Consider the following 11,951-nt stretch of genomic DNA (forward strand, 5'->3'; position numbering starts at 1 on the left):
ATTTTTACAATTTTTACAGCATTTTATAGTATTTATTTTTCTGTATAATGTGTATAAGCTATATTATTTTTATTTCTTTTAAATGTTAAACCAGTCTTGTGTTTCTGAGATAAACTCATCCGTATTATCCCTTTAAAAATATCAGTGCATATTTTCCGTTAGAAGTAAGATTTAATTCTTCATCCGTGTTCACAGGAAGATTGTATTATGCGTTTATTCATTGCTATACACTTGAAAGATCTTTCTATCAAACTATGCTGAGAAGCACTTCTTTTCTGATACCCTGAAAGCCTTTGTGTAAGAGTTTTATTATGAAATGTTATCATTCATTAGTGATGTGATCTGAGTTTGTAGAATATATTTATAGGAATGTTTGTATAACAAACTCAATTTGTTTATTACATGTATGTTTACTCGGGCATCTGTTTTCTTCCTATATTTTGGTATTTTGTGTATTTTAGGAATTCTTATTTCAAACGGATATGAAATTGTATTTATAAGATGATTTTCTCCTTATTTTTTACCTGTAATATCCAAAAGATATTCCCACAATTAACCCAGAAATAAAATATTTGTGCCTTATCAGGTACTTTCTTAAATAATCTTCTTGTCAATTTTATTAAATATTTTCAATGAAAATGTCATTGGCTTTATTGATCCTGTCTACTAAGTGTATCTGAGGATTTTACACTCTTGATTGTTCTCTTTCTTCTATTTTACTTCTATTTAATTTAAAGTAGTTTCAACTTTAAAAAATGATTTTTGTGATGCATGCTCAGATAATTCCATTTCTGAATTTAGTTTTTATACTATATGTATTTAAGGCAATCAGTTTTTCACAAGAAAGAACTTGCTCTATTTTACTCATAATTTATATAATAGAAATGATGACTATCCATTGTCTTAATTTCTTTGCCTCTTACTTTCTTTACTAATATGTGATAGAATTAAAAATCATGTAGATCTTTAAATTTTTGGTTATAGACTTCTATTTAAGCAAACTGTAATTATTTTTTACAAAGCTTAAAATGTTCTGCATGTTTCTTCTGATGTGGTGGTATAATAGAGGAACTGCTTTTAAGTGTTATTTATTTGTCATTAATTATTATTGAAAGTGAAAGCCTACATTACAAACATCCACAGGCCAAGCAGCAAGTGGCATTGTATTGGGAGCACAGTAGTATATTTCATATTAACTTGCTTGGAATTATGAGATTATAGTATACCCTTGGAAAATTTTCCATGAGAACTTAAAAAGTGAATATTCTGTATTAGTGTAGTATATTTGTGTGGGTGTGCGTGTGTGCATGCATGTTTGTTATGTTTAATTATCTAGTTTAAATCTGTCTATAAGCTCACTTTTGTATCTGTGTAATAAACACTGAGTCAGAATTGTTTATTATATAGTTGTGATCATTTATTCATTCACTTCTTTGAGTTCTATATTATAATAGAATTATTAGGTACTTAATATTTTAAAAGAATATAACTAATGTTTTAAAAGATCAATCATTATTAAATTAAATTTTCAATAATTATTTTTACCTTACCTAATGAAACTACATTAACCATAGCAGTTTTTTACCTGATTGAGTTGACAGGTATGTTTTCCTTATTTTCTTTTAATTTTAAAATTAACAATTATCAAACTTTAAGGAAGAACAAATGTTCTGTTACCTGGATATCTTGTATCATGTTTGAGTAGGCCTTTTGGTGTGCCTGTAACCAGAGTAATATTTATTGCACTCCATAGGCATTCTTCAGTCTCCCACCCTTCCCTATTCCTGGTTTTGAATGATTAATGAGAACACACTATGCTTGGTTTTCCATTTCTGAGATACTTCACTTAGAATAATAGTCTCCAGTCCATCTAAGTGGGTGCAAAATACATTATTTCATTCATTTTTATGACTGCGAAATAATCCATGGTATATTCAATATACCATATTTTCTTTATGGAAGAATACATTGATGTGCACTTAGGTTGATTTTATGTCTTTGCAATTGTGAATTGTGCTGCAATAAACATTTGAGGGCATATGACCTTTTATAAAATGACTTCCTTCTACATTTATTTATTTAGGGAATATGCATACTGTTTTCTAGAATTTACATGTATTTGAAGTCCCACTATCCCATTCTCTGCATGCATGCCAGCATCTATCACTTATTTTACTTTTTAATAATGTACATTCTGACAGGGATTTAGTGGTATCTCCTTGTAATTTTAATTTGCATTAATGTTGTTGGACATTTTTCATGTTTCTTAGCCATTTGTCTATCTCCTTTTAAAAATCAAAACATTAAGTGAGTGTAAATGTTTTAGGTAAAATAGATAGCTCTTGTAATGCTGAGTCCCAGCTTTAGGTGTGCCTGTTACCCAAATAGTATTCACCGTACCCTTTCCTCCTGGTGGATTTTCATTGAATTTTACTTCCCTTGTGCACATGCATGCTCACCAATTAGCTCCAACTTAAGAGTGAGAACATGTGGTGTTTGTTTTGCCATTCTTGAGATCCTTCACTTAGGAAAATGGTCTGCAGTTCCATTCAGATTGTTTCATAAGGTATGAAACACCGTTTTATGATGGAGTAGTACTCCATGGTGTGTGTATGTGTGTGCATATGCATACATAGAGAGAGAAAGAGTAATAATAACATATATTATATATATCATATATCTACAACATTTTGTTAATCTACTCATAAATTGATAGGCACTTGTGTTGACTCTACATCCTTGCAATTGTCGATTGTGCTGCAATAAAATTCTAGCGCACGTGTCTTTTTGATGAAAAATCTTCTTTTCCTTTTGGTAAATATGCAATAGTTGAGATTCTGGATTGAATGGTACATCAACATTTAGTTTATATTCAATAGTATACCAATATTTAAGTATAATTGTTTTTATACATGTCTTTTGTATATAAATACCGAATTTGATATAAATATAATTTTTATTTAATTTTAATTGGATAGTACCAATTTTAAATTCTATATTTTTACTTTGTTAGTTTTGTTATCTTTTCACAGTAAATAAGATATGCTTAGAATATTCTTTCATTACTTCCCTGTATTTTGGAGTATACCTGATACACTCATTAAAGTCTTAACAAGTTAGCATTTTTAACCCTTTTGAAACAACAAGAAGATCTAACTATACTTGCTAGTGTTTGAATGTTTACATCACCAGCAGAACTCATGTGGAAACTTACTTCCTATGGCAGTGTTAATAAAAGGCAGGGGATTTATACGAGGCAAATAAGTTATGAATGGATTAGTGCCTTAGAAAATGCCTGGAAGTAAGTATCACTCACCTTATTTCTTCTTCTGCCTTTTTAATGGAGCATCACAGGAATGGAGAAGCATGAATCTTATGTATTCAACTTTAATATGAGGACAATTAATGACACGGTAGGAGGTGGAGGAAGGAGAGAGCATTCAGAGAGAGAAGGAGGGAGGGAGTGAGGGAAAGGAGACGAAAAATAAAAAATAAAAAAAAAAGAAAAGAGAACAATGACTAATTCTCACATAAATTATTTTTGACCAAAGTACATTATTTGAACAATAATTTTTAATTCAACTTGTTAATATGTTGTTTAGGACATTGCATCCTCATTTATAAGTGAAATATGTTTGTAATTTCCCTTTATAATAATATATTTTTCCATTTTTAATATCAGGTATAGCCAGATGAAATAGAATTGATTTTGAAGTACTCCTTTTTCTATTGTCTATAAGATTTGGCATGATCTGTTTTTTGTAATTATCTTCAATTTTATTTATAAATATTAGTTGTCTATTTTCTGAGACTTTCAAAAAAATAAAAAAAAGAAGTTAACTGATAACTCCGTACTGAACCTGAGTCAAAGCCATCTATGATAGACATACTTTTATCTGACAATGTGAATGTTATTTTGCTTGCATTATTATTATTATTGCTCAATATTTCATTGCAGCAATCATCGGCAATGAAATACTTTTCTGAATGTATTTATATTCATTTGTTCTTTATGAGGTTTTTGTTTCTAGTCCTTATCTTAAACATCGTTATTGTTATTAAATTTTAAGCCTTTTTAATTTTGTGAAGGCAAAAAGTGGAAACCAAATAAACACATGTATATGTATAGAGAAAATTTAAAAAATTTAAAAAAAACAAGGCCTAAAATTTTAGTGGCTGAGATTGAGAGGAAAACAAATGCATGGGTAGTCAAGCTTCTGTTCTCTACTATCTTAGCAAACATGACAGTAATTTCCAGAAGCACAGGAAAATAGGCAAAATAAATAACACTGAGCCTGATATCACCTATATGTTGGAGATGTGTGATGAGATAACGTGATTAGAGAATAGCCCAAGAGTGAGAATTTCCTGTTCAAACTTTGAGTGACACGTTGATTAGAAATCCTCCTTCTCCGCTCTTGCATCACTCTGAGGCTTCTCAGGGCACTCTGTGAAGATCACAGATATTTCTTCTTTCTTACTAAGAGTAACCAGGTCTCTCCGCTGAAGGAGGCAGGACGTTCTGGTTACAGAAGGTATGTGTTGATGGTCTTTACCTTTAGCAGCCATTCTCACTTAGTGGGGAATTATAAAAACTAGATGTGATTCAGTTGAGATAAAATTAATATAGGATGATATCATAGAAGAACATTGGTGCTTTTACTTAAATAATTCAGGGTGCAAAAGAAGCCTAAAGTATAAAAATATGTTGAAAGATTTCCTAAAGTATTCAAATTATTGCCTGTATACAATTAGTCAAAACCTCATACTCATGATGTCAGCATTGTTAATCAATATTATTTAAAGTGATATCCATAACAATTATAACAATTTTGGATTTTTTAATCAGAATGGGTACAATATTTTCTTCTTAGCCCTGCCTTTTAAAGTAAATGTTTAAAAGAAATACTTCAAATTATGGATGTCAAATATAATTTCTCATTTATGTTTTTAGATTAAATGCAGGCAGTTTTCAGTGGAAAAAAGGATGAGATAACTAATAAAATGTGACTATAAACTTTATTATTATCAATTGAAAGACCTACAAAGGAGTAAAACATTGCAACAAAAACATGTCCGTCGATGATAGAAGAGACTCCCACTTAATGAATTATTTTACAGGCTCTAATGTGAGTCAGATATAATAATACATCAATGGTATTAATCATATTTAAAATATCTAATATTTTTGATGACTTGAAAGTGTCACATACATGTTCAGTGTTTTACATACATTATACCTTATAAATTATTTTTCCATTTAAGATAAGTAAACTAGGTTTCTAGAGACTGGGTAACTTTTTGAAGGTAATACATCATAAATTTCAGTGTCCAGAAAATCTATATCTCAGACTGCAGAGCTAATTTACTATATACTAGATTACGTTATCTGGATTATTACTCTTTTTTTTTACACATTGTAAGTGACCCTTACAATATTGATAACATACGATCTTTCTGAAAGTTTGAATGTAAGTGTAAGTCACTAACTAGAAGTATTTTAGTGTAAAAAATTGCCATATGTGCTAATATTATTACTCCTCCATCCAAAAACACTCATTCTTTACTGATTAATGCATTTTTAAATTATTTTAAAATTAGTGCACCATTATTTCCAATACAGAATATTAATTTGTAACACACATGTTCTGAGGATGTTAAAATATATCCGTAGAATCTAACTATAAATTAATAAAGATTTTTATTTATAGATTTCTATTTCACGCTAGTTTATTAGTTTTATTGTTCCCACTAATAATATATGTCCAGCATAAAATATGATTTTGTAAAATTTCCATTTGAGTATAAGACTTTTGTTTACAGCTTAAGGAAATTAGTATCAGACTTTTACATTGCTTAGGCGTAAAATGAACAATATTACTCAGCCCTCAACACACTTTGATTACATCATAGATCATTGTATTAAATAAATCAGTTATTAACTTCTTAAGTACAGTTCTCATAGAACATACTTTCTAATATCACACAGCTGCAGGGATGAAAGACCAAAGGGTCACCTTCTCAAGACTGAATCTGGCCAAGGACACTAAGAGGCATCAAAGACAACCTAAGGGTGGGAAAAGCTCCATTTCAGTAACAGAACAGGAAATAACCCACGAGGAATTAAACCTTCAAAATGCTGCCCTGAATCTCCAGGGGGAAGACAAGCCGTGTTCCCACACATGTAAGCATTTAAAAGATCTTCAAGATAGCTGTTCTGGGATGTACAGAAGGGGAGGAGGTGTGAGAAAGATGAGGGGATATTTTTCACTGTGAGGATCAGAGCTCAAAGTTCGGACATAGTTTCTAATATGAAACCTGAAGACTAACTGTATTCGGGTTGTTAAATTTGTAGGCCTTGATTAACAAATCATGGAGGATTATACTTATGAAAATGTAACAGTGTGTCTTAAGAGAAAGATTCCTATGGTAGAAGTGGGTTTAGCAACAAGAGCTTATAATTTTAATTCCCTGTACATGTAATATAGGTTGTCTTCTCCGTAAACCCTCTAAACCACTGTCTCCACCTTCCCTCCTCAGTGTCTCTGTCTCTCTCCCTGCAGTCTTACCGTTACCTCCAGACAGGCACCAGCTCACGGCTGAGATCCTGGGAGTCATCTGCATTGTCCTGCTGGCCTCTGTGTTAAAAATGATAGCTTTTAGTCCCTGTAAGTGTATTTATGTAAGATTATAATAGAACTTTTCACTTTAATGACTGAAAGTGCCTCTAATCATTTCATAGGAAGTGGAATATTACATTTAGATATTAATCTTTAATAAAGATGACTTTGTTTTTTGTAATTATAGTAACACAGAAGCAGAACAAGTCTCTCCCAAATTGTCAGAAATCTCAGAAAGGTGCGGATATTTATCATGTTTTATTTTGTCTCAATCTCTGGGTATGCAAAATTTATTATGATAACTAACAGTTAAATAATTTTGCTTCTTCAGAAAAGATGGTTTCGTTCATTGATTTCTGCAACATGTGCAGGGTGCATTTATGTTTGATGTTTTGCTTATGTGGCAATATAATTATGGAATGAGAGGATGACCTTCAGGTGCATGTGTACAAGTGGTTTTTCTTTTATATTTATCAGCCTATGAGGATGCAAAGACATGTACATATATTTTATACCATTGAAAATACATGAACTAATTATTTTCATTTGAAAAATTCAAATTGCGTCCAGAAAGTAATTCATAATTTTTCTTTAGGATATCCTTGCAGTCATTGTCCAGAGGACTGGTTCACATATTCCAACAATTGTTATTACTTTAGTAAGGAATTCAAAACTTGGAATGAGAGTTTGGTGGCCTGTGCTTCTAAGAACTCCACTCTGCTTTACATAGATAGTGAAGAAGAAAGGGTAAGATGTTAAATGTTTCAAACACTTTAGTAGAAGCTTATTCAGTCAATGTTATACTTCTAGAATTCATCAAAATCTTGTATATATTTTAGATTAATTATTTCAAGTCTGTATATTCTGTTGTTTGACTTCACAAGAGTTTACTTCTATTCATAAACTACTAATTTAATTACTACAAAATTGTGGCTGTTCATGAAAACCATGCTTCTATAAATGCTTTTATTGTAATTAAATTTTGCTGTTTAATTGTACTGTATGAAAACATATCATGATTGGACAGCTTTATTACAAATTGAGCTGACTCCTGTAATACAAGTCAGATCACAAAAACAGGCGTTTCCAGCCCTAGCAGCCCTCCCTATGTGCATACAGAAACTTTTCCTCCCTTCCACATTATGTTATTTCGTCACTTTTCTTCCCCTCCACATTATGTTATTATTTTAAAATTCATTCTATTTGGTGTCTCTGGATGGGGGAGGTAAGTCTCATATCCTCAAGAACACAGAGTCTTTCTGTGTGAAGCTTTGTAATCATGGGATTCCTTCGCTGGACCCCTCAGCCACATCTTGTCTCTTGGTGAGGTGGCAGAAGCTCTGCCTCTGGCTATTTACTGTTAGCAGGTCTCCTGATACATCACCTTTGCAGGTGCTGCCAGCTTTGCTGGTGTTGCTGCAGGAAATACAGAGAGGGAAGGAGCTTACCTGAGGTATCTCTCATTGCTGGGCTGGGAAACAGCAGGCGTATATCACTTTCTTCTGTTGGGCGGAGGAACTAAGATGCCCACCACTGTGTTGATCCCTGATCCTGGAGTCCCAAACCACACCACCTGCTCTTGCCTTCTTTGAATGTCTCCCTTGCTGTGTCTTTCCTAAGTTCTAAAGTTTGTGGTTGTATTTAGAAGGGAGAAACACATCTTGTGGACCACTGCTGTTCTACCAACACTGAATCAAAAGAAAATGAATGTGCATCTGGTTAAAGAATGGTGAGGTGCTCAGAAAACAGTATTTTTGTCTCATAGATTTCTTCGATGGAAACTCTTTGAATTCCATACTAACCTCAAACTTGGAGAAATTTAGTAAAAATACAGATAGATTTAATATTACCATCAATAAAAATGTGTGTACAGTATCTGGAATTTATTTAAATTCTTATCATTTTTGTTTTGGCAACATGGGTTGCTGTTAAATTACAGAGTTCATAATTTTCCACATTAACACAAGGAGAAGGATGAAACTACTAAGTATAAATGTTTAAGAGTTCATTTTAAGCAAAACTTACAAACATTGGTGAAAGATTTTAGCAAAGTGCAAAGTGATTTCAACATTAATATTGCTTAGAATATTAATTTTGTTTTGACAATCATAGATCCAATGGAAAACACGCTGCTTGTACTTTAAATATTATAAAATCTTTAATAATTATTTAAATATGAAATATTTATGTTCCTATAGAAATTTCTGAGCTCCTTGTCATGTCAGTCATGGATTGGAGTCTTTCGTTACAGCAGTGGTCATCCATGGGTGTCAATAAATGGCTCAACTTTCAAACTTCAGTAAGTTTTAATGAATGGAAGTATATGGTAGAAAAATGAAAAAGGAGAAATTCATCAGACTAATATAAGTATGTTTCAATTGAATGATAGGCACGAAAAAGATGCTGAAAGTTAGTAAAATGTTGATATAAATATTAAAGAATGGACACAGTAGTCCCACCTTATCAGTGGTTTTATTTTCTCTATTTGGAGGTCAATCTTAAAAAAAATATTAATGAAAATTCCAGGAAAAACACTTTATGAACTTAAAATTTCTCAATGTTCTGAGTTGGACGATGAAATTTCACATTGTCCTGCTCTGTCTCCCATGGGATGTGCATCATCTCTTTGACCAGCAGATCTACACTGTAGGGGCGACCCACACTTTAGTCATGTCCTGGTCCTCTGGTGATCACAGCAATCATCCTGGTACCACAGTGCTTGCTTGTCAAGAACCTTCTATTTTACTCAATAATGACCCCAAATCTTAATAATAGTGATACTGGCATATTATTATATTTACTCTTTTCTGTTATTTGTTATTGTTGTTAATCCCTTCGTGTGCTTAATTTATAAACATTATCACAGCTGTGAGTATATAAAATAAACATAGTGCATAATAGAGTTCAGTAAAATAGGTGGTTTCAGGCATCCACTTGTGGTCTTCAAACACTTCTCCTGTAGATATTGGAGACTACTGTGTTCATTTGTCATAATACTCAACTCTGACTAATATTAAATTAAAATGTCATTAACTGTTTTCACAAAATTGTTCTCTTGAAGTACATGGACAATGATTTTGGATTTCATGGATTGTCTCTACAAAATATAATGGAAGTATAAATTTTTCTCCATTACAGCATATCAGAAATAAAACATAAGAGCTATACCTGTGCTGTGCTACGTGAGATAGACTTCAATCAGAAGGATGTGGATCTTTACAAACATATCATTGTAAGCACAGGTGTTGGAAGTAGAGCACCTGAGTTTGGAGTCGGCCATGTAATTATATATTTTTTGAAATGAAAACAATATTATGATTGCATAAGACAAAATGAATTGTAATTTGTTCTAATAATGAAAATATTTTCACAGTAACATTTTTAGTGTCATATATACACCACAAATCACAATATAGCATTCCTTTTGTATCTGGGTACTTTTGCTCAACATTGTATTTAGCATTTCTAAAAATTGCATATTATGAGAATCTGTTCATATGAAACTTCAAGAATAGGCAATCCTGTACAGACAGAAGATGGAATAGTGGTTGTAAAAAACTAAGGGGAGGAATAGGATGTGACCACTAATTACTACATTTTTTTCTCTTTGGTGTGTTGACAATTTTCTAAATTTCAGAGTGGTTTTGGTCATTACTCTGTGAATATACTAAGGTTTACTGATTTATACATTTTAAATGGGTGAAATTTAAGCAATCTACATGACATCTCAATAAAGATATTTAAAAATAACTCTCCTGGGATTATTTGTGGGACTGCATTAATCTCTAAAGTCATTATTTACAGATTAGGCCTCTATATAAAGTCTATTTTTCAATTAATAATCATGCTAGGTCTGGCAATGTATTAGGTTTTTCTTAATTTCTCTCTATTGCTTTTTGTTTTATTTGGATGAAGTTATACAGGAATACACATTTATGCTATGTAAATACCATCCAAATATTAATATTTTCTTTAGTTAATATGTTGTTGTAAATAGAAATACAGCTGAAGTTTGCCCACTTACATGCAGTCACTTCATTTATTTTATGTATTAATTTTACCACTGGAAATGTTGAATTTCTAGATTTTCTATATGAATTACTCTTTTATCTGTAATAATCACCATTTTATTTTTTGTCCTGGTGCCATACATTGTTTTTTATTTTCACTTTTTAAATTTTTATTTTCAATGATGAATATAAGGTGTAATAATGGTTCTTTGTATATCATATACATTATTTCTTATTTTTCATGAGACAACATCAACTTCTCATTCAGATTTATGAGACTTTTTATCATAAATTTCTCATATTCAAGCAGTTTTAAATATTCCCATTTTTCTAATAGATTTGCTCAAATCAGTGTTACATTTTTAATATTTTTGCATCAATTGAAAATGACAATTTCTGTATATAATGTTTATAAACTAAACTACTTTTATTTCTTTAAAAAATATTAGATCAGGGCGGCACCTGTGGCTCAGTTGGTAAGGCGCCGGCCCCATATGCCAAGGGTGGCGGGTTCAGGCCCGGCCCGGCCAAACTGCAACCAAAAAATAGCTGGGCGTTGAGGCGGGCGCCTGTAGTCCCAGCTGCTTGGGAGGCTGAGGCAAGAGAATCGCTTAAGCCCAGGAGTTGGAGGTTGCTGTGAGCTGTGTGAGGCCACGGCACTCTACCGAGGGCCATAGAGTGAGACTCTGTCTCTACAAAAAAAATAAATAAAAATAAAAAATATTAGATCAATCTTGTGCTTCTGAAATGAAATCATACTGATCATTAAAAAAAGTCAGTGCGAAATTATATTTACACTAAGATTTTAATCTTCATGCATGTTCATGGAGATTCTGTTATGTTTTTATTCATTGCTTTATACTTGAAAGGTGGTGCTATCAAGGCTACATTGGGAAGCATTCCTTTTTTGATAATCTGGAAGCCTGTATGTAAGAGTACTATATATTATTCATTAGTGATTCCATCTGAGTTTGCAGAATATATTTGTAGGAATGTTTATATAACAAACTCAACTTGTTTAATACATATAGGGTTTATTTGGGCTTCTGTTGTTTTACTACATTTTAGTAATTTGCATATTTTAAGAATTTTTAATTTCACATGCATTTTAAATTGTATTTATAACATGGATTCATTACTAGTTTGACGTATGTTAAACCATAATATATTAATACTTTTAGTGTATAAATAAAACGTTTATGCCCTCTGTGGTTCTTTTTTTAATTGTCTTTCTCAATTTTAATAAGTGTTTTCAATGAACATATCTTTAGGTTTGTTGATCTTCCCTACTAATTGTTTCTCATCATTTTTCTACTATTTG

General features: G+C 31.7%; 1 protein-coding gene across 1 annotated transcript; it reads left to right on the forward strand.

Annotated features, from left to right (window-relative positions):
• The first annotated feature begins 5,997 nt into the window (after window positions 1-5,997).
• On the forward strand, window positions 5,998-10,350 carry LOC128561856 (NKG2-C type II integral membrane protein-like). The gene is made up of 6 exons (XM_053556529.1): window positions 5,998-6,184; window positions 6,564-6,674; window positions 6,808-6,858; window positions 7,216-7,367; window positions 8,819-8,919; window positions 9,759-10,350. Exons 1-6 carry the CDS (start codon window positions 5,998-6,000, stop codon window positions 9,922-9,924), a joined length of 768 nt encoding a protein of 255 aa, XP_053412504.1. The 3' UTR covers window positions 9,925-10,350.
• Window positions 10,351-11,951: the final 1,601 nt, after the last annotated feature.

This window comes from Nycticebus coucang, chromosome 12 (assembly GCF_027406575.1).
Source record: "Nycticebus coucang isolate mNycCou1 chromosome 12, mNycCou1.pri, whole genome shotgun sequence".
Lineage (NCBI taxonomy): Eukaryota > Metazoa > Chordata > Mammalia > Primates > Lorisidae > Nycticebus > Nycticebus coucang.

Bases quoted from the DNA above. Each gene is read 5' to 3' on its own strand.
- LOC128561856 (XM_053556529.1), top strand. From the start codon at position 5,998: ATGAAAGACCAAAGGGTCACCTTCTCAAGACTGAATCTGGCCAAGGAC. The intron at 6,185-6,563 runs GTAAGCATTTAA...CTCTCCCTGCAG, and splicing joins CAAGCCGTGTTCCCACACAT to TCTTACCGTTACCTCCAGAC. The intron at 7,368-8,818 runs GTAAGATGTTAA...ATGTTCCTATAG, and splicing joins TAGATAGTGAAGAAGAAAGG to AAATTTCTGAGCTCCTTGTC.